Source organism: Eutrema salsugineum, unplaced genomic scaffold, assembly GCF_000478725.1.
Source record: "Eutrema salsugineum unplaced genomic scaffold, Eutsalg1_0 scaffold_4, whole genome shotgun sequence".
Classification (NCBI taxonomy): Eukaryota; Viridiplantae; Streptophyta; class Magnoliopsida; order Brassicales; family Brassicaceae; genus Eutrema; species Eutrema salsugineum.
In genome coordinates this window covers 7,990,657-8,017,195 of record NW_006256686.1, presented here as the reverse complement: position 1 = coordinate 8,017,195, position 26,539 = coordinate 7,990,657, and the positions used below count along the sequence as shown (strand labels likewise).

The 26,539-nt window shown below is 44.8% G+C and overlaps 4 protein-coding genes across 5 annotated transcripts; 2 read left to right on the top strand and 2 right to left on the bottom strand.

The window, feature by feature from the left end:
* Positions 1-4,722: 4,722 nt before the first annotated feature.
* LOC18013988 (protein TOC75-3, chloroplastic) lies at positions 4,723-8,205 on the bottom strand. Its single transcript, XM_006418803.2, has 7 exons — positions 6,973-8,205; positions 6,423-6,644; positions 6,225-6,332; positions 5,950-6,141; positions 5,622-5,870; positions 5,277-5,531; positions 4,723-5,181 (listed from the first exon to the last, which is right to left on the bottom strand). The coding sequence occupies exons 1-7, from the start codon at positions 8,161-8,163 to the stop codon at positions 4,942-4,944; spliced, it is 2,457 nt and encodes an 818-aa protein (XP_006418866.1). The 5' UTR covers positions 8,164-8,205; the 3' UTR covers positions 4,723-4,941.
* Positions 8,206-10,157: 1,952 nt separating this feature from the next.
* Positions 10,158-11,724, top strand: LOC18013987 (low-temperature-induced 65 kDa protein). Of its 2 annotated transcripts, none has more exons than XM_024153933.1 (5): positions 10,158-10,290; positions 10,393-10,722; positions 10,805-11,256; positions 11,367-11,577; positions 11,673-11,724. In XM_024153933.1, the coding sequence occupies exons 1-5, from the start codon at positions 10,188-10,190 to the stop codon at positions 11,714-11,716; spliced, it is 1,140 nt and encodes a 379-aa protein (XP_024009701.1). In that variant the 5' UTR covers positions 10,158-10,187; the 3' UTR covers positions 11,717-11,724. The 2 variants fall into 2 exon arrangements, with proteins under 2 accessions (XP_024009701.1, XP_006418865.1); XM_006418802.2 differs by having other exon boundaries at positions 11,361-11,577.
* A 565-nt stretch (positions 11,725-12,289) lies between these two features.
* Positions 12,290-13,494, top strand: LOC18013852 (receptor like protein kinase S.3). Its single transcript, XM_006418801.2, has one exon. It carries the CDS (start codon positions 12,290-12,292, stop codon positions 13,277-13,279), a length of 990 nt encoding a protein of 329 aa, XP_006418864.1. The 3' UTR covers positions 13,280-13,494.
* A 10,059-nt stretch (positions 13,495-23,553) lies between these two features.
* Positions 23,554-24,411, bottom strand: LOC112084440. Its single transcript, XM_024153572.1, has one exon. It carries the CDS (start codon positions 24,409-24,411, stop codon positions 23,554-23,556), a length of 858 nt encoding a protein of 285 aa, XP_024009340.1.
* Positions 24,412-26,539: the final 2,128 nt, after the last annotated feature.

The following is a 26,539-nucleotide window of genomic DNA, read 5'->3' as shown; positions in this document are numbered from 1 at the left end:
TACACAATAGGTCTAGTGGTTTCTGGGCTTGCTTCTACGTGTGGGGTCTTGGGTTCGATGTGTCGAGGAGACAAACTTTTTCGTGTTTGTTTCTTTGTTTAATTATAGCTGTAAGAGTGTAAATATATTCATAAGGTATGGATAGAATATCAAATAATTCAATTGGTCCAGTGGTTTCCGGGTTTGCTTCCATGGGAGTGGTGGTGGTTTCGATCCGCTACGGCTACAAAATTTTTTTTTAGCATTTCCAAAAACGACGTCGCATCATTAAATTCACATGTTCTCGTTCCAACAGGGTTTCCAACGTGGCAGCTGAGTCATTCCCCGTTAACAATTTGACGGGGTTGACTAACGGATGCAAAGTCAATGCAGGAAATGACAAAAAAAAACAGGTTTGGGCATGATTATACACAATTTAAACAGTTCAGGTACGTGTGGGCACAGCTCAAAAGTACAGGCAGGAAACGGTACCAGTTCGCTCGGTTGAGGCGGCCGCTTTCCCGTTATATTCCATATCCAACCCGAAAAAAACCAAAGCAGATGTAGCTAAACGTCTTACAAGTGAATCCAAGAAGGAATATTTCAGGACATTATGAAGATAAAGAACCAACTCTCTTGCAACAAGAGAGTGATGATGCTGTTATGCTGACCACAATTGAAGATATCATTGTTGAAAATCGAGTACACAGAGTAAACCCGCTAAATCTTGATTTTGATGTCGGAGATGCAGAACCAGAAGATGAATTTATGTGTAATTTATCATCATCTGATGATGAAGATGAAGACGAAGAGAATCCTTATTAATCTGTGTATGTTTATGATTACAAAACATGAATAAAATTGTTGTGTTGTAAGATAAATTATGTTGATTTTTTTTACAAAAAATTAGAATTTTACTGACTGAATAGCGACTGATCTCCTACTAAAGGTCCAAAATTAAACTCACTAATTGAGCCCAACCCTAATCCCATTAACAGGCCCAATAATTTTACTAAGCCCACTAAACCCCGATTAACCCTTAATCGCGAAAAATCTCCAAATCACTTTCTATTCCACGAACCCTAATTCCCAAAATCCCAAAAGCTCCCTTGAAATCGATCCCTTTTCGATTCGATTCCAACCCTAAATCGACAGATAAACGATCCCATACCCTTCTAAATCGATCGATAAACCATAATTTTCAGTTCTAATCGATCGATCTTCTTCACCGCTGGTCCCGAAACCCTAATCGATCGATTCCCAACGACCTTCGATATCAAGCCTCTCCTGGAATCCGATGGGTGGCCGTGGAAGGAAGAAACACGGAGGAGCACGAGGAGGAGCCGCCGTAACTCCGTTACCCAGTCGGTATGATTTCATACCGGCGACATCTCCACCACCGCTGGTCCCAACCTACGCGCCGACACATGTCCGAGACTATCCACCGCCGATGGAGCTCTTCCAGAGCTCGCAACAAGGAGGCCCTGAGTTGCAACCACCGCCTCAACCTAGAAGGTCAGAGCAATCGCAAATTCGATTCTCTCCATCTCCTCAACACCGCTTCCAAGACCAACCTCATCGGCAGCATTCTGCATCACCTCATTCTCATCAAGGAGCTTCCGGAGCTTCTTCTTTCTCTCAAAACCGAGCCTCTCCATTATCTCAAGAAGGAGGTAATTCTCCACACTCTCAACAAGCTCATTATGACGGTGAAGAAGCTGCATTTCCAGATCCTTCTGAAGAACAAGACAGTGCTGTCAATCTCTTTGAAGACCAGCTTCAGATTCTTAATGCCTTGCTCACAAAGCCTGGAAGAGAGGCTTATACTATGGTGTTGTCTCCCATAGAGAAACCGGGTACAACGTGGTAAGTCTACTTCCTCTAGCTTGATTTGTTTCCTTCTTCAAATGATGATCTTGATGACTTCTTCCTTTGTTTTCTTTGTATGTAGGTTTGGTCGTGACAAGTCCTCACTTACCCGGAAGATTACCAAGGTCTTCACCAACAAGTTTGATGGCCCTTTCTACAGCTGGACTCGTGTGCCTCGTGATAGGCAAGAGCGTTACTTCGTGGAATTCGCGGTAAGATCCTCATTTTCATTTATATGTGTTTGTTATTGAGTTTGTATCTATGTATTATTCTAACATCATCTCTTTGTCTCTTGTTATTGTAGAAAACCCACACCTGGGATCCCTTGATCACTGGTGTGGTTCAAGCCAAGTTTGAGAGTATTTGCAAAAGCAGGATGAAGGATATGGTCAGCACCGTTAGGACATCAAGAGTGCAACCTAACTGGATCGGCGATACACTCTGGGAACAAATGACTGAGCATTAGGACAAAGAAGAATCCAAAGAAAAGAGTTCAACCACTTCAGCTGCTCGATTGTCTGAACGTGGCGGTCTTGGTCCTCACTTTCACTACTCAGGTCAGAAATCCTATCTGCAAATCCAGCAAGAAATGGTAACTTTCTACTCTTTTATTATTCGTTAAGTGTTAGAGTCTTATGAATCGATGCATAACTTCCCATTGACATATTTTGGTTTATCATTTCAGGAAGAGGAATTAGGTAGACCGGTGAGTCTTGGTGAAGTTTTCATCAGGACTCATACAAAAAAGGATGGGAGTTATGTGGATGGAAAGGCAAAGAGAGTGGTTGAGACTTACCAGAAAAACTTGGAACCCAAGTTGTCTGCCATCAGGACTGAAAACTCAGAGAATCCTGAGGGTACATCACCTCGTCGAGAGCTAACTGTAGAAGAGGAGAATGACTTGTTTCTACAGGTACGGTTCAGTTTTCTTATTTGGGTTTTTTTTGCTAACTCTTTTTTTTCCTCGTCGAGAGCTAACTCTTTTTTTTTTGTATTCGCAGTCCACTATTATGAGTGAAAGAGGAATACTTTATGGAGTTGGTAGCCTCTCTAACTTGTATGTAAATGGCAAGAGGAAGTACCCAGGAAGCTCTGTATCCTACAACACTCTGCAGGAACAGCTTCAACAAGCTCAACAGCAAATAGAGCTCCAAGCGGCTGAGAATGCACGGCGTGAAGCAGAGTTTGCCAAAACTACAGCTGCGCAAGAAGTCAAGCTCGAGAAGCTCACGATGGTTGAAAGGTACTTGACTCAAACTGATCCACGGTTCAATGATTTTTTGGCTAGTCAAACTCCTCTATCGACCACTCCTGCTGCGAAGTCTCCAACACCTGCTGATCCGATAACTAATGGAACCTTAGAAGAGTAGGTCTCTTCTCACTTTTTTTAGAACCTTAGAACTATTATAATGTCTCGGAAACTTAGAAGAGTAGGTCTCTTCTCATTTTGTACTTCTCTATAATGGTTGTATATTGTAACCATTTTAGATATTTTTGGTTTGTATGCAATGACTTTTATGTAAATTATTTGTTCCTTTTGCTTTTTAAATATTCATCATAATTTTAGAATTCAAAAAAGACTTTTTAGAGCATTGTTTGTAATCAGGGTTTCAAATTGGGAGTTTGTAAACAGCAATACCAAATTGAATATACGATGTTCAAAATAGTCGCAAACCAGTCATAAATTAGTCGAAAAATAGTCACAGATCAGAAACAAATCAGTCGCAAAATTGCAACAAATTACTATTCATTTCTCGACATCAGTGACATCAATCGGTATACAGTCGCTAATTCGAAGGTAAATGGGTCACGAAACAGTCGTAACTTGGTCGTTATATTTAACGACTAATTACCTACGACTCGTATATTATTAATACGACTACATTATAGTTGTAATGGAGTCGCACAAGTAGTCGTAAAGTAGTCGTTAAATTTGCCGACTACATTACGACTAATTTACGATAATAAATATCAAACGCACATTAGTCGTAATTCAGTCGCACATTAGCGACTACTCTACGACTGTTTGAATTAGCGACTAAGAATTAGCGACTGCGTATTTCAGTCACTAATCAGACGTACAATGCTGAGTTACGACTGATTTCCGACCATTTCTGCTGTCGCTAATTTTCTGTTTTCTTGTAGTGCTTCAACATCATAAGCTATGTCTAAAACCTGTTTTGTCCATTCTTTGGAAACTTCATCTTCTGTTTCTCGAGCTTCAACATCTTTGAGATAACCTTGGATGCACGTCAACTCTGTCTTGAGCTCCTCTAGTTCGTCTTTGATTCCCATCAACATAGACGCTTCTTCGATGAGATAGTTGCCCATCTTTCCCACGACGAAACCTGTGATTGCATCTACCATCTCAACAGATGGAGGTGACTCCAAGGAAAATATGAACAAGATTGAAGATACATGTTTCTTTCCCTGTGTCACCGTCTAAGTTTCGGAAGCCTTGAAACTTGACTTTGCGGATGTTTGTTTTTGACATTTGATCAAATGTATAGGTCCCTTCCTAATATTTAATCGGCATTATGCCCTTGTTGGTAATAATAACTAAATAAAATGAAAATCGAAGTAGACGTGAGACCAGTATAGATTCTTATTTGTCAACTTTTGATACGATCTTTCGTGAGAGCTTCAGTTTTCATGCCCGGTGAGTTGGTTCTCTATATTTGGAAATGTCGTATTCAATCCCAAAGTTTGACAGTTAGGAAATTGCTGTGTCATAACCGTCTCAAATTTTGGCTCAGATTTTTGTAAGTGCTAAAGTTTGGGAGTTTGTTTGACAAAATAACTTCAACATAACCCAAATTTCGAAAAAGCTCAAAGTAGTCTCTCACTTGCACTTGAAACTTTTAAACAATGAAGTTTACGAAGAAGAAACTCTATTCCCGATTCCAGCATAACTCAACAACGCAAGCAAAACACTAACATTAAGCTATTATTTGAAAACAAAAAAAAATGGGTTTAAGATCCACGAAAGAAAAAAAAAAAAAAAAAAAAAAAAAAAGAGGAAAAATTTGCAGAAGGGCTTGAACAAATTGCAGAAGCCTAAGTTGGGTTACATGAACTTACTTCTCCATTACCTTAATACCTCTCTCCGAACCGGAAGAACAGAGCACCAGTTCCGTTGTTGTGATCTACAGCATACTCAGCTCGTACCAAACCAAGTTTCACACCGACACCATACGATGAACCCTGTCCCATTCTCCTGTAAACCGCTGTAGGGTTTCCCTTCACGTCCTTGGAGCTTCCCAAATCGTTCCCATGCTCAGCAAAGGCGTAGACATGCGTGTTCTTCACAGGTATTCTGATCTCAGCACCAAGCTGCAATCCATGAAAACATATATCAGACAACACAAATTTTTTACATTCGGACTTGGGAGAGAAAGAATGTTTTCTTTGGTACGTTTCTTGTTTACCTCGAGGATGTTTCTAGCTGCACCGAGCTCACCCATGTTATAGCCACGAACAGAATAAGGACCACCAAGGACAAAAGCATCATAGCTTGGAAGGTCACCAACACAGCCACCGTAATGCCCGTGGAGGACTAGAACCGGTGGTGGTGGCTTACCAGCGCCTTCTTCTACTTGCTGCAGCTGAATGAATCTTGTCAGGGTTAGTTGGTGGCGGTTGAAGAACGGAAATTTGCTCCCGATACCTAAGCCTTGATCCACCTGCGATTTGCAAATACAAGAGTGTAAAGCTTATAGAGTATGCATATGACATATAATCATAATCACGTTTATATCATATGGTAAACAAACCTGAAACACATTCCTATCTCCAACAACGGCCCCATTAACGAACTTGGTATTGTCACGGGTGATGTTAGCTTGTAGAAAAGCCATTCGATCAATACCAGTACCACTGAGAGTTGTCGGAGGTCCATCAGCACTGATTCCACCGCTAGGTAGTAGTCTCTGACCATTTGCAGCAATGTGGCTGCTTTCATCTCGTGTTGTTATCTCCTCCATCACAAGCCCATATGTAAACTTACTCTGACGGGTGAAGTTCTGCATGAAAATATGGTTCATTTAAGTGTTTGTAGAACAAGACAGTCCGACTTATGGCACTGAGTATTGGCAAGCTTACCTCAGTTATGTTAGCTTTCACACCAGCTCGATCGACCCAAATTGGTGGCACTTCCTCAACACCTGGTCCTCCAGTGAATACTGGGCTGAGTTTGCGGCTGTTGAAGCAGCTTGTTTTGAATGTACGGTTACGTGGATTGTAAACACCGTCCAGGTATGGGTGTACATACTCGAGCTTAAACGAAAGATCATCCTGCACATAGAAGCAGTGATAGATGGATGGTATTAAATAAACAAATGAGAGATGTATTAAATATGCCAGCTTACTGAATGTACCTGAGGATTCAAGAAGTTGCTAGTGGTCACTGAACCCATGACAGACCTATTAAGACCTTGGATGTTCCGGTGTTCGAAAGTAACAGACCCACCTGGCTGGAATGAAGCCTGATGCATACAAACAACGACGACGCAAAATCAATTGCAATTTTTCAAAATTCTCAGTTCTGTACTTATTCAAGAAGGAAGGTTTCATACCAGTGTTGGAGCTCCTCCACGCCCAGGAACAATACTCCATTCAGTACTGACTTCAGCTGACTTCTGCTCTAGCTCTTTCAGTTTGATCTCAACGATAATTCCGCCTTCGTTTTTCTCATCTGGACGTGGATTAACTTCAATGTTCGAGAACAGCCCTAGTGAGTTGATGTTCCTGAGAGCTTGTTTCCCAGCTTCAATGTTGAAAACATAGCCTTGACGGAGCTGTCAACAAAAATAGATACTATCACCAAAACAAACATAACAAATGAGACAAACCATAACAAGCCTGGAATATGGAAATTTGCACAAGCCAAAAGGACAAGTTAACACTGAAACTGAAACTACGTAGTGTCCTTAACGTTTCTTGTAATGTGAGTTCATTGACCAAGTTCGAATTAAAAGTCTGAACTTTTTCCTGATCTATCAGTTTATAAACATTAGTTTCCCCATTATCCTATACCTATGAGACCATCAAAGCTACTGCTACAAATCATGATTACATCAATAACCAACTAAAATCTGACATAGCAGCAGAACTCGAGACACATACCTGCTTAGGCAATTCCCTGCGCACAACAGGAACTTGAGTGTTACCTTCAACCACATTACCAAGCTTATCTTGGAACTGAATAACAAGCTGCGTGATGTCTCCTTCAACAACTTCACAAACAACTTCCTTGGTGTTCAAATTCCCAAAATTCACAACCTGAGCACAAGCATACCCTTCGTCATGGTACCATTTCTGAACACGGTCCCTAATCTTCTGCAACAGCCTCGCACTGACTTTCCCTTGATCCCTAAGCATCTGCATCACTTCACCGTACACAGGCGCTGGCAACAAACACGGCCTTGCCCTATCGATCCTCCGCTTGTAATCCTTCTCAAGGCTCCTGTAATACTCGAGCTTCTCTTTATCCGTCATGTCTGCGTCCATCTCTACCGGCTTCGACTGCACCATTAGCCCCACGTTGATGCACCGGAACCTGTCGGCGGATTGCCACGTGCTCTCGGCGAAGGAGATCGTGACACCTAGGGTTCCGTCAGGCTTCGTTTTCCCTTCCAAGTCGACTTTCTCGAACATCCCGCAAGTAGCTAGGGTTTCAAGCTCCTTCTGCAATTGAGCTTTGGTGTAGACTCCTCCTGGCCGGATCGATACCATCTCGAAGAAGGAGTCCTCGGTGCCGATGGTGCTTTGTCTCCTCCGGTCAAAGAACATAATGTCGGAGACCTTATACTTCTTGAAGCCACTGAGCTTGTTCAATTGCACAACGATGTTCGCAGGTAGCCCGTGAGAATCCCAATCCGGTGACTGTTCCTCATCAGCAACCGCAAGCGCCGGAGAAAACAATTCCCTCCAAAATCCACCATCGTTTCCGTCTCCGCCGCCGCCTCCACCACCGAATCCACCGAAATTCCCGTCGCCTCCTCCGCCGCCGCCGCACAGAAAGGATGGAAGATTCGAGATTCGGAATAGAAAGAAGGACGCAGCGGACGAGACGGAAGCTACGGCCAGAGGTTTCGCCAGGCTCTTAAGGAGATTATCCTTGGAAGACGGTTCTTTATCTCTGGTAGGTAAGCTACTGCTGCATTTTATGGATGCGACGCGAGGAGACGGTGTGGAGATACGGGGAAGGCGAGACGAGGAAGGAGATAGAAATTTCCGACGGGAGGAGATAGAAGTAAGAGTGGTAGAGCTTGTCGCCGCCGGGATAAGCTGCCCGTTGACGGAGAAGGCGGCCATGGCGGAGGAAGAGAGAGCAAAGATAAGGTTTTAGAGAGAAGAAGCGGAGATTTTGGCTTTCGGCAAAAGCATGTATCTTGGGTTTTATGCAAATTGAGAGATTTTATTTAAGACTACATGACGTTTTCTGTGTTTACAATAAGAAAGCATGACGTTTTCTTTAGTTTAAAACTGCACGCGCCTTCAGTGAGATGAGGTAAAACTACTGAAAGCTAAATCATACACAAATAAGCTTAGTGTGGGTTCATTGGAGAGTAATATCAATAGATTTTAACAAAAATCTAGATAATGTTATAATTAGTTATCTCTCATCATCACTATTCATCACTACTGTTTATTATCAAAAAATCTATTTTACCCTTATGTATTCAAAGTAATTACATTTTTTATTTTTCTCACTCATCAAATAAACAACAGTGAAGAAGAAAGAAGGAGGAGGAAGAAGAAAAAAGAAGAAGAAGAAAGGAGAAGAAAGGTGGTGAAAATAGATGTGGAAGCTGATGATAGTGTTTGTGATGATACGAACGATGGTGAAAATTGTAACGTTATGATAACTGAATTAACATGATAAATATGTCATTAAGCATGTAACATGTTAATTTAATTGATATTTCATATATCATATGATGTGATAACTAAATTATAAATATGTTATTAGCACGTAATATGTAAACTTATCAATATATCATAATAATTATCATGATAACCAAATAGTTAACAATCAGGTAAACAATATTGTTGGATAATGTTAACGACACAATATAACATGTTATCATTGTTAGCACGTTAACGTTCTATATAAATAAAATGTTAATAAAATAATATTTATCATGTCAATTATTATTAGCACGTTAATAATATGTTTTTTGTGATGAACAGTGAACATCGACTTTCGATGAACAGTAACATCAATCTTGTAATGAATAGTACTACTGTCACATGTTCTATTAGAAGATGAGTTTTTTTGACTTTTTTAGTAATTATTCATAATAAAAAAAAAGATATATTTGGTTTAATTATTTTTTCTCTTTCATACTTATCTAATTTATAAATTATCATTTCTACTTAGCTAATTTATGAGTCAACCATTAATATTAACCAAATTACTCTTCATTGGAGCTAACAAAACTTTTACTATTTGCAAGTTCGAGTTTAAAGTCTGGCTACTTAATTTTCTTTATCTATCAATTTATCAACATAAGTTGACTACGACTGCGTTTTTGCAGTCAAATCGAGTCAAAAGAAAATGACTACAAAAATACATTTTCCACAAATTATATTTACTAAAGCATTTATTTAGACAATTTTCTCTTTAAAAAATTGTCAACAAAATATGTTTTTGTAGTTTGTTGAAAACAAAATTGCCAACAAAACATATTTTTTAGTTATTTTATTATTAGTTGCATCTATATGCTAATACAAAGTTACATCTAGACATGGAATCGAAATGAGAAACGAACAACATCCAATGTTGCATCCAAATCCATAAATGATTAGAGACTAAGTATTGTTGAGATTTTATAGCCTGTGATGATTCTGCTACTTTATGCATTGTTGTCTCTGTATTTCACATTGAAGTTGTATGTGCTTTGGACTGACTTAGAGCTAATTAAGTTGAATTTCAACTAAATTGAATTTCAATTAAATATCAGGTGTGTTCATTTTCTTTCTCACATAATGGCAAAATATTTTTGTTCATACAAGTTCAAAAAGTCTTGGTTGAGTTTTTTTTAAGGAGTGCTGGTTCCATTTTTCATTAGTAAATTCTATAAATCTGAGTCCTATTATTCAGCTCAAAACGTCAATATCTAAGGCAAAGACTTTGTCTTCTTTATCAATGTTTCTTCAAATAGAGGCCATGGCTATTTTAAAGCAATTTTCTTATGGTATGTCCAAGAACCTCGGAGAAACAAGACTCATGGACATGCACACCTTTTATTCTCTTTATATTTATTTTATGTTATTGTCTACGAATCAAAGTTCCAAAACAGAAAAGCTACAAGACTTTTGTTTTTGTTTTTCAAATGTCGTCTCAACTTGATCCGGTCGCTGAGCTCGAAAGCTTAAAAACACATGTTGATCATTCAGGAAGCCCTAGCTTCTCAAAACTTGGCCAGCGTCACCAATGTAAGTCTCTTCAAGAAGTGATCCGATTAATCTGATTTGGTGCTCTTGAATACATAATCTTGGTTTTTGAGATCCATTTTCTTTGTAACTTATTTTTTGCAGCTGGTGAAGCTTCAAAGTCGTCACCTACTGTTTCACCAAGAAAGGAAAATGAGCTTCAAGGAGAACATTCCCACCACAAGAAATCATTGTTCTCCAAAATGAAAGACAAGGCAAAGAAGCTGCAGCACAGTCTCAGCGCTAAGAAGAGACATGATGAAGAAGGTGATGCAACCATGTCGCCATATGGCAGATCTGAAGACCATGAAGTTAGGGAAGCAGGAGGTTACACGACACTTTCACCGCGTGACAAGTCTAAAGACCGTAAAGTCAGAGAAGAAGGAGAAGGAGAAGAAAAAGAAGAAGAAGATCCTGAATATCTTGGAGCCCCAAGTAAATCAAGCTGCATAAACAAACCAACTTTTTGTTTTGAAATTGTTTTATGCTGATGGTTCCTCTTGTGTGATATTTCTAGTGTATGAATCAAAGAAGGCACCTGAAGAGTTGAAACAGACAGCAAGGCAGCATCCCCGGGAAAACCTTGTGATCACTGAGACGAATCTCTTGTCCGTTCTCCCAGCCAAACACGACGCTAAGCAAGAACGTAAAGATTGTACTGTGATCTCTGAGAAGAACGTTTTGTCTGATGTCAAGCAAGAGAAGCCTGCTGATTCTGACAAAACAACAGTGACAGATTCAACAGGAAAGGAGTGCACAAACCAAGAACCTGTTAGTCCAAGCAAGACGGTAACAGAAACTGTGACAGAGAAGCTAGCACCTGCTTATGCTAAAGTCTCTGATGCAACACAGGCTATAACCAAGAAGATTCAAGATATAGCTTTCTCGGAATCAACAGAGCCAGAGTTAAATGATGTTTCGGAAATCAACACAGCAGGAACTAACCAGCCCTCTGGCTTCAACACTAAGGTACTATATAAACTCTTTATAAATGTTACCTCTCCATCTGTGTCTACACTTTGAATAAAATGCATCAGTCAATCATCTTCTGCTTGCATAAATGTGGCAATCAGAATCAGGTATGGGACAAAGGCGTATCAATGAAAGAATACATAATCCAGAAGTTTGAGCCTGGTGAAGACGATAGAGCGCTCTCTCGAGTGATATCTAAAGCTATCAGTCCTCGAAAAGCTTCTTCTGAGGCTGCTAGTTTTAGTGGAGCCACAAACATGGTTCCTGCTCCAAATTCAGCAGACAACAAAGCTCCCCTTTTAGCCAACACAAATGAAAGTGAGTTCCTCTTTTTAGTCTTGAACTAAAAGAATTTGATTTAACCATATTTGACAAACCTGTAATTGTATTCTGATGCATTTGCTGTTCTGCAGTTGTTGAGGAAGAAAATCATGGGAAGATACTTCAACCAAACTAAATAACAGAGATGGTTTTTCTTTAATATGTGTATCTTTTACAAAGCCTCTCTGTAACAAAGAGACTTTTCTATTTAATCCACAGTTTCCTCTATTAGTTATTTTACCAAAACCAAGATTCATATTGTATGAAGTCTGTTGTATACATAAGAGATTGAAGATTTTGTTTCCTTTCTTCTTGTAGTTGACTTTTGTAATAAGAAGAAAATATTTCATTTTTTCAGGAAAAAGTTTATTATAATATTTGAATTCATCCAGGTGATCAAACAGATGAACCTGTTCAATGTGCAATATAAATTGCATTAAATGGTTAAGGAAATCTTCATTCAAAATTATGAATGCCACTAGTATGATTAAATACCATTTTTAAGAAATTAATTACAATTAAAGAATAAGAATGGACGGTCTAGTATAACAGTTGACCTTCCCTGAAAGAAAGTGGTATGCAACTCATTGCCCACAACACTACACAAATCACCAAAAGAAGAGAAAGCTTGACAAAGTTGCAACAGACACTGTCATTCACAAAAAAGCTGTCTTGAGAACCTGCAAGAAAAGAAAAAAAAAATCTAAAAATGGGAGCAGCATTAAGATCAATGTATGTGAATAGCAAGTACGAAGAAGTCCGAGAAGAATGGGAGGAAGATTACAGCCCTCAGAGGTTTTCTTACAAAGCTCTATACAAAGCCACCAAAGGTTTCAAAGAGAGCGAGTTGGTCGGAACAGAGGCGAACGGAGCAGTATACAGAGGAAAGCTATCGTCCAACGCGCAGATCGCCGTCAAGAGAGTTTCTTTGGATGCAGAACAAGACACAAAGCACCTCGTTTCTCAGATTGTTGGTATTGGGAAGCTAAGGCACAAGAACCTTGTGCAGCTCTTAGGATACTGCAGAAGAAAAGGTGAGTTACTCTTGGTCTATGATTACATGCCTTATGGAAACCTAGACGATTTCTTGTTTAACGAAGAGAAGCCTAAGCTTAGCTGGTCACAAAGGTTTCACATCATTAAAGGAGTGGCCTCGGCTCTTCTCTATCTCCACGAGCAAAACGTTCTCCACAGAGATGTAAAAGCAGCAAACGTGCTCTTGGACGAGGATTTAAACGGGAGGCTAGACTTTGGCTTGGCTATATTCGGCACAAACAAGAACCCAATGCTTGGAAGCGTAGGTTATGTAGCTCCAGAGCTTATCATCACAGGAATGCCGACAACAAAAGCTGATGTTTATTCGTTTGGGGCATTGCTACTTGAGTTTGCCTGTGGGAGAATGTTCATAGAGTATCCAGGGAAGCCTGAAGAGTTTAATCTGATCAGCTGGGTGTGTCAATGCTCGAAAAGAGGGAACTTGGTTGGTGCCCGAGATGCTAGACTGGAAGGTGATTATGTATGCAAAGAGATTGAGATGGTACTGAAGCTTGGGCTACTCTGTGCACAGTACAATCCAGAGGACCGGCCTAGCATGACACAAGTGGTGAACTATCTTGAAGGAAATGATGTTTTGCCTGAGATGCCTCCAGACACTCCTGGGATCAGTATTCCTACACCGTACCATGAAGTTCTTGCGTAACAAGCAGCACTTTCTCTTCTCAAGAACCTACAAAAAAAAACTGCACAACAAATCAAGTCACCAAAGAGATATCATTGGAAGAAGGCAACATTTCTTCACAGTTTTTCCTCATTTCTGTAAGTTACTATGTATCCATTAACAACCCATATGGTCAGGACGTACACATGTAATGTTATAATGGCATGAAAAAGAAAAAAAAAAGTGTTACAAACTTACAATCATGTCACAACAAATTAGAGTTTTCCTACAACTCTCCTTAGCAGTTTTATCTCAGCAGTTTTATCTCACAACTTTAAACTATCTTCCTCTCTGCTTCACCAGTATATTATTTTATTTACCTTCTACATCTAATTAACCATTTCATTGTTATCTGCTTTTGATGTAGCCTATGTCCTTTAAATGTCTACTTATTGGTTCCATTTTCATTCTTATATTATCTTCTTTTGTTGTAAAATATGAAATACTGTTAATAATCTTCATTTGTTTCCTTCATATTCATGAGCACTGTAAACACATGTAAAAAATGAAACCTGCCTGATTCAACTAATCATAAAACAGTAGTGCCAAAATATTGTTTTGGACTTCTTTCTGAAGGATAACTTTTTGAGGGACCAACAAACAATGCTGTGATAAAGACAAGAGATATTTATACTCAAAGACACTTTTTACAACTCATATTACAGCAAAATGTACTTCTTGCTATTAAGTGACTTTTCTTTGTTTTCAAATTTTTTAAGACTTTTTTGCCCCTCAGTAAAACAAACACGCTAAAAATAATCCAAAATTGTCCACCGTGTTCACGATAACTGTGGATGCAAACGAGTAGATACCCGATTAAACCAAGATTTTTAAAAACATTAAATTTTTTCCTATCTGTTTTGTTTTGTATTTTTCTATATTGTGAAAGATTGAAATAATTTTTTTATTAGAATGAATCATAATTTTATTTTCTCATTATTTTAAGATCAATTATACTATAGTTTATTTATCAAAAAAGAAATTTTTCAAAAAGCATTTATAAAAAAATTCAAAAAAACACAAGTGTAGTTAGATATCCATTCACAAAATAAGATATAGATGATACAAGATGGACATAAAACATGGACATGATAGCGTGAATTAGTTTTAATTGATATATCCGACGTGGATATACATTTTACATTGTCTACTGTGTGAGCCAAAACTCGCACAACCAAAGATTTGTAAGGAAAACTAAGGGATCGGAAACTTCTAGGGTTTATCGCCAAAAGCAGTAAGATCAAAAGAAAGCTTTTCTTGCTGTAAAAGTGTTTAGCTCTTATTGCTTAGGGTTGCCAAAGTTGGGAATGAATTACATACATCATATATTTATACTGACTTTCTAAACCGCCTAGCCGAAAATCTCGGACGAGATTTTCGGAATATTTCCTTATCGCCTCGTGCGGCTGACCGCCTTTGCATCTCGCCTAGGGTTTTCCGTGGGCTTCACCTCTCAAGGCTTTGGTTCGGCCCATCATGCTTCTTTACGGCTCGGCCCATATTGCCTTCGTTACGGCTCGGCCCGCCTAATTTCTCCACGGCTCGGCCCGCTTGACATGATTCGCTCCACCTCACCGCGGCACGGCTCGGCCCAAGTGTTTAAGACATGGGCTCGGTCCATTTTATGTTATACGGCTCGGCCCATCTCCTTCTTCTCGGCTCTCCCACTTGGCGATCGCGGCTCTCCCGCCTTTCTTGGTGGAAACGGCTCTCCTTCTTGCCTTGGTGAGAACGGCTCTCCCATTTGATGGCCACGGCTCTCCCATTTTCTATACTTAGTTATATTGGGATGGTTTTATCTGTGTGGGGTGGAAACCGACCCCAACAGTTAGCCCCCCAGCTCGTCAATCTCGGAGTCGAGAATGACGAGGTACATTACTCCTGATCACGAGATAAACCATCGAGCCGAGCTGTTACGACATGAGCCCAGATTCATGTTTTAGGAGTGTAAGTGCCGAGGTGTTTCCAAGGAATGCCGAGGATGCCGAGGCGAATCAGGGACGAAGCGATTTGATGATGGTTATGCCGAGCCGAATATATGGCTAGGCGTTTCGAGTGAAAGTTCGTGCTGAGCCGTATTGTTAACGACGAAGCGTTTCTAGAGGGATAGATAACGCCGAGCCGTTTCGTTTAACGACGAGGCGTTTCAAGAGCAAGAGTTTATGCCGAGCCGTTTCGTTTAACGGCGAGGCGTTTCAAGAAGTATAGATAATGCCGAGCGGTTTTGTTTAACGACGAGGCGTTTCGAGAGAGATAGATAATGCCGAGCCGTTTCGTTTAACGACGAGGCGTTTCGAGAGAGATAGATAATGCCGAGCCGTTTCGTTTAACGACGAGGCGTTTCGAGAGAGATAGATAATGCCGAGCCGTTTCGTTTAACGACGAGGCGTTTCGAGAGAGATAGATAATGCCGAGCCGTTTCGTTTAACGATGAGGCGTTTCGAGAGAGATAGATAATGCCGAGCCGTTTCGTTTAACGACGAGGCATTTCGAGAGAGATAGATAATGCCGAGCCGTTTCGTTTAACGACGAGGCGTTTCGAGAGAGATAGAGTTAGTACCAAGCCGTTTTGTTAACCTGGGTACCCTGACTGTTGGTCTTCCGAGAGGGAATTCCTGATCTTTCGGCGCGTGCCAACTACGCAGCCCGGTATAGTCAATTCACCGCGGATCCCACGCGCTGTTGGGCGGTTGCCCGAGGTTCACGCAGAATTCACGCGCTTCGTTTTTCTATAAATAGGTGAGCTCCTTCACTTTTCCTCATTATTTCCCGACTCACTCATTTTCACTAAAGGTAGCTCTCCCTTCTCTCTTCTTTCTCTCTCTAGTTTATTTATTTTCCGGCTAGGGTTTCCGAGGTCTCCGCTGTTCCAGATCTTTTTCCGGCAGAGGCTCGCCGAGTTGTGCTGTAACTTTTGTAAAACTCGTAAATTATGTCGAGCTGTTCCGGCGATTCATTGGATCCACTTTTTCACTACGAGCCGAGCCGTGCGAACGCCGAGGCGAGAGGCATGGTGGAATCCTCCGAGGCGTCTGCTTCGCCGAGCCCCTCCAATCACTCATCTGACGAAGCGCCAAACCACGAAAGCCCATCAGATGTCGGCTCTCCAGATGACGAGCCGTCGGTTTCGACGAGCCGTCCCCAGGATCCCGTTCCTAATGAGGATGTTAACCGCGCCGCGCTCAAGATCGAGGAGGAGGCATTTCCCTTTGATCTTTTCGAGGCGAAGCTTGAATTGGAACGCCTCATGGCATCCCGAGGCGCTTCCACATCTGGGCGAGGACCGAGAGTCAAGAGACAAAAACCTGACCCGCCTGGATCGACGCTCTGCTCCCTTGAGTCGCTCGAGGCGTTGAGGCATCGCTTCGGAATATCCGAGGCGGTGGAGTTTGTCGTCCCAGAGAAGAGCGACTGAGCCGACAACCCTCCAGAGAATCATTTTACTCTGTACGAGGCGTTCTTCGAGCTCTGCTTCCTCTGGTTCCCGATCCCCGGAGTGATCCTCGAATACCTATGGAAACACGGGATCTCGATTGGGCAGATTATGCCGAGGGGACTACGGCACATGATTGGCATTTTAGTCTGAAGCTTCGAATGCGGTCTCGACATCGAGCTGAATCACCTGCTGAATTTGCTGGAAATCAGAAAAGCCCCGAAAGGAAATAGGTTCTATATTTCCAACAAGGCGAAGCGACGGATCATTGGCGGATTTCCCAGCAAGGATCAGTTTTGGACTGAACGCTTCTTCTATGTCTTGGTGAACGAGGCGTCGGTCGGCGAAGATTACGTTCACCGAACCAAGACAGCTTGGGGATCACTTGGTAGCCGACCCGAAGCTTTGCCTCGGCTCGGAGATTCAGTTGATATTATCTTCCTTTTCTGAGATTTTTGCTTTTTGCTTTGTTTTGCAGTTCGGTGCTATCTTCCCTCGATTCCCGACGACCTTTTTACTGTTCGAGACTCTCTTTCGGCGCGGAAGGTCAATTGGAGGAAGAACTTCTCCCTCGAAAGAGTAGAGAAAGCGCAAGTCATCCTTGCCAGAGTCCCTGTTAGCTCTTCGTCTTCTAGCTCTTCAAGGGATACTCGAGAGAAGATGGTGGTAATTGCTCTTAGGGAGAGGAAGAGGCGCGAGGCGGAAGAGGCCGCGAGACGAGTTGCCGAGGCGGCTCAGGCGCAGGCCGAGGCGGTTCCGGTGCAAGCCGAGGCCATTCCTCAACCCGACACGCCGAGCCGGGATGAGACGACCCGAGCCGCAGAGGGTAGTACAGCCGAGGTGGTCGAGAGAGACGTAGCGCCCGAGGTGGAACCGGGCGAAATTCCTCCCGAGGCGTCCAGGGACGTTTTGGTGGTTCAGAGCAAAGACCCTTCGGACTCTGCTATCCTAGCCCTCCCGAAGTCGACGAGGCCTCCGACTTCCGTTGTTCAGAAACACGACCCGAGCCGAAAACGTTCGGCTGCTGATAAAGGGAAAGGGGTCGCTGTTAAGAGGGACGAGCCGTCCAAGAAGAGGCGGAAGCCGACGCCTGGGGATCCCCCCGCGCGCAAGTCGGTTGTTGATGACCCCGACGCCTCCGCCATCATGTTTTCGCGTGTCAATAACGCGAACACGCGTCTTCCTCCTCCAGGCCGAGGTCATACGGCGCGATGGCGCAGCGCGGGACCAAGGTAAGTTCTACTTTCCTTTCCTTATTTTTGTGAATTTTTGCTAAGTGTCTAACGCGAGTTTGCTCTTCGTAGTTTGTCGCGGCCATTAACGACCTAATGGCTGAGTATGAGGCGGATCTGTCTAAGGTCGAACGTCGTTTGGCCGAGGCCAGAACTGAGTCCGCAGCGTCAAAGACGAAGCTAGCCGAGGCTCAGACCGAAGCCGCGGCGGCAAAGGGGAAACTGGACGAGGTGATGGCCAGGGCTTCCAGGCTGGAAGAAGAGAAGATCGTTCTGCGCGCAAACGTAGATAAGGTCTCCGCCTCGGTCATTCGCCTTGAGGAGGCGAGGAGAGCCAAAAGCGCCAAGGTGGCGATGCTGAAGAGGCGTATCGAGGCCAAGGACGCCTTGTTTGATGCCAAGGTCAAGAGGGCGAAAAAGGAGGCGAGGCGAGAGCTCACGGCAAAGTTTCAAGAACGCCTCGCCAAGGTGGAGGAGGGTTTGGTTAGGCTTGAAAAAGCCAAGGTGATCAAGGGCAATCTGGCGATGATGAGAACGATCTGGGACAGATCAAGGGCAATCTAGCGATGATTGCCGACCTGAAGAAACCAGATGCCCCGACGCTTGACGACGAGGAGGCAAAGTTGAAAAGCTGGGAAAGCGAGTATGCCGACGATGGGGCGTACGAGCGCATTGCTTCCGATATTCGGGGCGAGCTGTACTATTCTCCCGTATCGCCGGACACGGTCGACACCACCCTCGGGAACGAGCCGCTCGAAGAGACAGCAGCCAACTTAGGCGTGGTGGATCCGAACGGATCAAACGCGGGCACGCCGGTCCTCTCGAACTTCCTCGGCGAACGTGAGACGCAGTCCGCGGCCTGATTCCCTCTGCTCTTCCCTGTTTCGTCTTCAATGCTTTTGTACTTAGGTTTTTTTTGTACGTTTTTGAACTCTCTTTTTGTAACCGATGCCTGGACGGCTTTATCCACCTGACATTAACTTTTGCTTATGAATAAATTCTCTTTCCCTTAGCCGTTTTAGGATTTGATGCACTTATTTTCAACGATCTGTGCGAATATCTGTAAAAAACCGTTGGCCTAGAGAAAATTGTCGAGGATGAAAACTGCTGTAATGATTTTGATTGCTTCCTTAGCCGAATCCTTCGAAAACAATAGAAGTACGGGCTAAGGGTCGAGTTCGTTTAAGGACATCGTTTGGATTCTTAATCCCGAGCTGGGAGTTAGTTTTGTGGAACATCTTTTAGGTGATGCTGGAAAGTTTTTAAGTGATAATGCCGTTAGCAAATTTTCGTAGCAATACCGAGCCGTTTTTAACGACGAGGCGTTTTACTCTTTGCATGGTGCCGAGCCGTGTAAACGACGAGGCGGTTTCTCTTTTCGTGATGCCAAGCCGTGCGAACGACTAGGCGTTTTCTCTTTGGGTGATGTCGGGCCGTGTGAACGACGAGGCGTTTTCTCTTTGGGTGATGCCGGGCCGTGTGAACGACGAGGCGTTTTCTCTTTGCATGGTGCCGAGCCGTGTAAACGACGAGGCGTTTTGTTTTTGTTTAGCCAAGGATGAAGTGTCATTGAACCGGTGTTTCCGAGAGGATGAGTATGTTTGTCCGGGTTTTAAGAGTTTACTTCGGTTTTAGAGAAAGCGATGTAGTCTCGACTTATATTCTCGTGTGCGATAGTAAACCGTGGCGACCAGATACGTATTTGGTCTGATATTTGTATAGCGCGCTTAATTTTTATCCGTAGAGGATGTAACTTGCACCCTCGCCCTAGGAAAGGTGGTAAAAGTCCGTTTAGAGAACTTTGTACTTGTTGCCCCGTTGTGGCCAGCAACGAGACGAGGCGTTCGGAGGCTTAGTTTGCCGAACTGAAACTGAGGACCGATTAAGGTCCGAGGTAATCAGGTCATGATATCATGCCGAAGTGGTATGATTACTTGCCGAAGTGATGAGTGATAAAATTTAAAGATCCGAGCTTGTTACAATGTGAAGCTAGCCGAAGCGATAATAATTTAACCAGAAATCAAGGGCAAAAGTGAAATAAGTAGACGATTAAAAACGAACTGAGAATATGCCGAAGTGGCGACGTTCCTAAATGGGTAAGTCAAAATAATAGAGTTAAAGGGGGTATGTGTACACGTACCCACTCCCCCCTTTTTTAAGAGGGGGGACAGCTGAACCCGTCCGAAGACGGGCTGCCTACGTACCCTTTGCAGGGATCAAGCCGTCCCGTAGTTCATGCTGGTCGTGCTGTATCCTTAGTCATAGTATTTCTTCAGATGCATTGCGTTCCATGATCTTGGAATCGCCTCGTCAGCTAGTGTCGCGAGTTCGTAGACTCCCGGACGAACCACTTTGGTGATCTTGTAAGGACCTTCCCAATTTTCTCCGAGCTTTCCTGCGTTCTTCTCGGCAGTGTTTTGGAAGACCTTTCGGAGGACGAGCTCCCCTTCTTTGAATCTTCGGCTCCGAACGTTTTTGTTGTAGTATCGCGCCGTTGCTTGTTGGTAGTTCTGGATTCGAACTAGGGCTTGGTCGCGCTTTTCGTTGATTAGGTCGAGCTCATCTAGCATCATTAAGTGGTTTAAGCCCTCCTGTCCTGGTAGAAGTCTTCGTCGAATACCTGGGAAATCCACCTCGGGGGGAATTACGCACTCCGATCCGTAGACCAAAGCGAATGAAGTTTCCCCGGTGGCTCGGCGCGGAGTTGTCCGATGAGACCAAAGGACTCCTTCGAGTTCGTCTGCCCACCGTCCCTTCTTGGCGTCGAGCCTCTTTTTCAGACCGTCGAGGATCGTCTTGTTGGCTGCTTCGGCTTGTCCGTTCCCTTGAGGGTATCTTGGCGTAGATTTGCTGAGGCGGATTTTCCACTTCTCGCAGAAGGCTTCGAAGCGTGTTGAGATGAACTGGGATCCGTTGTCGGTGACTATCTCGTAGGGGACCCCGTGTCGGCAGATTATATTTTTCCAGACGAAGTGTTCGACCTGAACATCTTTTATGCTTGCGTAAGAATCTGCCTCGACCCACTTGGAGAAGTAATCCGTGAGGACGAGCAGAAAACGCTTATGCTTTGAGCAATATAGAGGTCCGACGATGTCCATCGACCATCTCATGAACGGATAAGGCGACGTAATTGACGAGAGCAACTCGGTAGGTTGGTGAATTGTTGGAGCGTGCCGCTGACACTTCTCGCATTTTGCCGTGAATTTCTCGCAGTCTTTGACCATCGTAGGCCAAAAGTAGCCGTGCCGTTTTATCTTGATAGCGAGCGACCTTCCGCTGGAGTGGTTACCGCACGCGCCGCTGTGCACCTCGTGCATGATCTTTCTTGCTTCCGGTCCTTCGACGCATGTCATGAGAGGCCCCGAAAATCTCCATTTAAACACCTCGCCATCGACGAGGACATAACGTGCTGCCTGAGCTTTCAGCTTGCGGGCTTCCCATTTGTCGGTTGGCGCCTCTCCATCGGCGATGTACATTCGGATGGCTCCGAGCCATTCTTTGTCGCAGCCGTATTCCGGCTTGGCTGGTGAGGCGTCTTCTTCCATTAAAATGGCTTCGTCGTCCTCTGGTTCTTGTTCAGGAGGATTTATCAGTCGAAATCCTTCCACCTCTTCGATGCTAGGGCGTTCGATGAATTCAACTGGGATCGTTCGTCGGAGGTCTGGGTCCGAGGTCGAAGCGAGTGCTGCTAAGGTATCGGCCGAGGTGTTTTCTCCTCGGGGAATGCGAGTGAGTTCGAACTCATCAAACTTTTGCACCAACTCCCGGACCACTTTGAGGTAAGCTCCCATACGTCCATCTTTCGCCTCGTATTCTCCGTTGAACTGACATGCTACGAGCTGTGAGTCGCAGAAGGTTCTTATCTTTCGAACTCCGATTCCCTGTGCTAGCCGTATGCCGGCGATCAGTGCTTCGTATTCCGCTTTGTTGTTCGAGGCGTGGAAGTTCAGGCGAAAAGACTGCTCAAGTGTTTCTCCGGTGGGAGAGGTGAGACGGATTCCTATTCCCGAGCCATGTTTAGATGACGAGCCGTCGACGTGCAATGTCCATACTTCGTCTAGGGTTGGCTCGTTTGTTGCTTCGGTCGGGAGTTCAATGAGGAAATCAGCGAGCACTTGTGATTTTGCAGACGACCTATTTCGATACTCTATGTCGTATTCGCTCAGCTCTATGGCCCACTTGGCGAGCCGACCGGATTGGCTTGGGCTGTGCAGGATCGAGCGCAGCGGAAGTGTGGCGAGCACAACAATCGAATGCGACTGAAAGTATGGGCGCAGCTTGCGAGCCGAGACTACGACGGCTAGGACGACCTTCTCGATCTGTGGGTAGCGGGTCTCAGCGTCGGTCAGTGTCTGGCTGATGTAGAAAATGGGTTTTTGCTCGGATCGTTCTTCTCTGATTAACACCCCACTTACAGCTGTAGCAGACACCGCGATGTAGAGGAAGAGCGGCTCTCCTTCGACCGATTTTGCTAAGATTGGTGGGCTTGCCAAATAAGTCTTCAATTCCTGGAAAGCCGTCTCGCATCGTTCGTCCCATTCAAATTTCTTGTTCCCTCTGAGGGTGTCGTAGAAGGGCAGGCATTTGTCTGTGGAACGGGAGATAAACCTGTTTAGCGCGGCGACTCTTCCTGTTAGCCTTTGCACTTCGCGCTTCGTCCTTGGAGAAGGCATTTCAATTAACGCCTTAATCTGCTTGGGGTTCGCTTCTATGCCTTGGTGGGTTACCAGATAGCCGAGGAATTCTCCCGAGGTGACCGCGAACCTGCACTTTGCCGGATTTAGCTTCATGTTGTGCTTGTTCAGCTGTTCGAAACATTCTTGTAGGTGCGCGACGTGGTCTTCCTCCTCGAGTGACTTGACTAACATGTCGTCGATGTATACCTCCATAGTTTTTCCGAGTTGAGCCGCAAACATTTTGTTGACGAGCCGTTGATACGTCGCTGCTGCGTTCTTGAGCCCGAACGGCATGACTTTGTAGCAATATATCCCGCGGTCGGTTATGAATGCCGTTTTTTCCCGATCATCAGGATGCATCAGGATCTGATTGTAGCCGGAGAACGTGTCCATAAATGTTAACAGTCTATTCCCTGCAGTGGCTTCGACGAGCCGGTCGATGTGTGGCAGGGGAAAGCTGTCTTTTGGGCACGCCTTGTTGAGATCGGTGAAGTCCACACAGACTCGCCACTTGCCGTTCTTCTTCTTTACAACCACCGGGTTTGCGAGTCAGTCCGGATATTTGGCCTCGGCGATTGATCCTACTTTGAGTAATCTTTCGACTTCGTCGTTGACTGCTTTAGCTCGTTCTGGACCAAGCTTTCTTCTTTTCTGCTTGACTGGTTTAAAGGTGGGATCCACGTTCAGCTCGTGACAGGTTACATCGATGCTGATGCCTGGCATATCTTCCGCCGTCCAGGCAAAGGTATCGATGTTTTCCTTGAGGAGGGAAAGGAGCTTGCTTCTCAGGGGCTCTCCTAGTTGTGTTCCAATTTCGACGCAACGTTCCGGATGCGCCTCGTCTATGCACACCGAGTCCACTGCGTCACATATCAGCTCGGTGCGTGTTTCGTGGCTCTCCGCGATCTGTAATTGCTATAAGAGTTTGGAGAGCTCGTTCACGGGCTCTCTGTCTGTCTTCATCTTTTTGCGGTCTATGTCAGCTCGTGCGTCAGTGACGGGGTTCCTCAGTTTGTGCTCGGTTAGGCAGCAATTTCTCGATTCCTTCTGATTTCCCCATATCGTTTTGACACCCGATGGAGTTGGGAATTTGAGACAGAGATGATAGGTGGAGGGTACCGCCCTCATCCCATTGATCCATGGGGTTCCCAGGATTACGTTATAGATTGCTGGGTGATCAGTGACGCAAAATTCGACGATCTTGGTGACTCCGCCAGCTACCACGGGAAGCCTGATCGTTCCCATAGTCATCGTCGTTTCTCCTGAAAATCCGGTTAGAGGTTTGGGGATTGCCTCCACCTCGGAGAGGTTGATTCCCATTCTCCTGAGCGTTTCCCTGAAGACGACATTCACCGAGCTTCCAGTATCGATGAGCACCCTCGCTACGTCATGATCCCTGATCGTTAGCTCAATCACCAACGGATCGTTGTGAGGTCGATCGATTCCTGCCGTTTCCTCCTCGGCGAAAGAGATCACTATGTTTGGGATGTCTGTTGGCTCTATCCAATTCTCCTTTGCTTCGGCTCGACGCTGATAGGCTTTGATGGAGGAGACGGTATCTTGGTAGTACTGGGATCCACCCATGATTATATTGATCCTTTGCCTCGGCTCGGGTCGCTCTTCAGGTTCGCCTCGCCTGTCGCGCTTGGGGTTATCGCCTCGTCGGGGAGGATTCGCTGGTTCCGCTGCGCCGTTCGGCTCGGCTTTTTCTTGTTGTTTGTTAGGGACGAGGTCTTTGAGGCTGACCGCGTTTTGGAGCTCTCCTGCTGCCATTTTTGCTGCGAGCTTTGCTCCCAGAGTTTGGCATTGAGTCGTTGAGTGTCCGTAGGTCTGGTGATATTCGCAGAAATCCTTCTCGTCGTAGTTGGCGGACTTTCTCACCCAAGTGTTGTTGCGCGGCTATCCTCTTCCGCGTCCGGAGCTGACCTGGTAGTTATGGGCACCTCCGCTCCTAGGTTCTTCCGAACTCTGCGTTGTTGCATTGCTCGATGGATTGCCCTTCTTCGTGGGCCGCGGCAGAACTGAGCTTCGAATCGCTGCTTTCGTGGCTTCGTACTGCTCGTCCAAGTTTTTCATTTCCTCCTCGTTTACAACGAAGTCTGATGATCGGTGCAACGCGTCTTGAATCGTTTGCGGCGTATTGAGAGCCATCTCCCTGCGGAATCGGATTTGTACCACAAAGATCGTTTCAGAGCCTCGAGTGCAGCCTTGTCGCTTATCCCTTCTATTTTGGATACGACTGCCTTGAATCGTGCCATATAATCCGAAGCGGTTCGTTCGGTCCTTGAGTTAGTGTCCACAGATCGGCATCAGATGTTCCTCTGTCCATAAACATCGAGTATTGTTTGAGGAACAAGGCGGAGAGCTGTTGGAAATTGCCGATCGAATTTCGTTCCTGCCTTGAGAACCACTCGAGTGCGGCTCCCTAGAGATGCTCCACAAAAAGCAGGCAGTATCCGGCGTCTACTTCGCGCTCGGTGAGTTTAGCGGCGTTCTTTGTGAAGGCTCGTCCCATTGCTATCCGAAACGCTGTGATGTGTGCTTTGGGGTCGATTGTTCCTTCGTAGAACGGGATTCGCACCTTCCCCGGCTCGGGAATTCTGGCTTCCGTGATTCTTGCAGTGAATGGGGTTCTTTGAGTTTCTTCAAGCATTCGGTCGATTTCAGGTGCGGCACTTGTCGCGTTGTGCACTTGAGATTTCATGGCTCATATTTCAGCCACTGTCCGAGCCATAGAGGCTCGCAGCTCTTTGAGCTCGAGATTTTGTGCGTGAGTCATTCCTTTTGATTTGGGGGGTCGCTCCCGCTCCCCTCGCCTCGGCTCGTCTTCGCGTTCTTCCTGCTCGTTCCATTGGGGATTTTCTTCCACCTCGGTTGGGTTATCGACGCGGGTCGGATCGGAGACTTCATCAGTCCGGATGCCGTTTAGTGCCGAGGTGAGTTCTTCTTGACTAATTCGGCGAGCCGAGCCAGTTTGTTGCGGATTTATGGTCTCGTCGTCTTGCTGGGCGTCTGCGTCGATTCCATCGTCCCCTTCCTCACCGGCTCGTTGCCTGGAGTTCCGGCGTAGTGGAGGCGGCTCGGTCATGTTGATTCGGGTTGCTGCGGGAGTGCGTTCGTCAAGGGGACGAAGAAACGAGGAATTTCTTGCACCACTCCCCGAGGCTTCTGTGGGTGTCGAGAAATCGAAGCGTCTCCGAATTCCATCCATCGGGTCGGGAATTCCGGCTCTCCAAGTCGAGTGTTGTCGCTCAGCCGCCATCGCGTCGAGCCTCGCCGTAATCGCCTCGTTTCTTTTGTCTTGGTCATCAATTTTTTTCATCAACGCAGCTATCATGTATCGCATCTCCTCATGGGTTTCGATCGCCGCCGTCGTTGTGCCTGATGCTGGAGCGTCCTTCTCCGCGCCGTTACCGGTGTTGTTGTTGTTGTCGTCGGGGGTGTTGCTCGCCATGTTCTTCGGATCTTAAAGTCTCGTCGATTTAGAGTAAGAAAGTTTCGATTTCCCCACAGTCAGCGCCAAATTGTGTGAGCCAAAACTCGCACAACTAAAGATTTGTAAGGAAAACTAAGGGATCGGAAACTTCTAGGGTTTATCGCCAAAAACAGTAAGATCAAAAGAAAGCTTTTCTTGCTGTAAAAGTGTTTAGCTCTTATTGCTTAGGGTTGCCAAAGTTGGCGGAATGAATTACATACATCATATATTTATACTGACTTTCTAAACCGCCTAGCCGAAAATCTCGGGCGAGATTTTCGGAATATTTCCTTATCGCCTCGTGCGGCTGACCGCCTTTGCATCTCGCCTAGGGTTTTCCGTGGGCTTCACCTCTCAAGGCTTTGGTTCGGCCCATCATGCTTCTTTACGGCTCGGCCCATATTGCCTTCGTTACGGCTCGGCCCG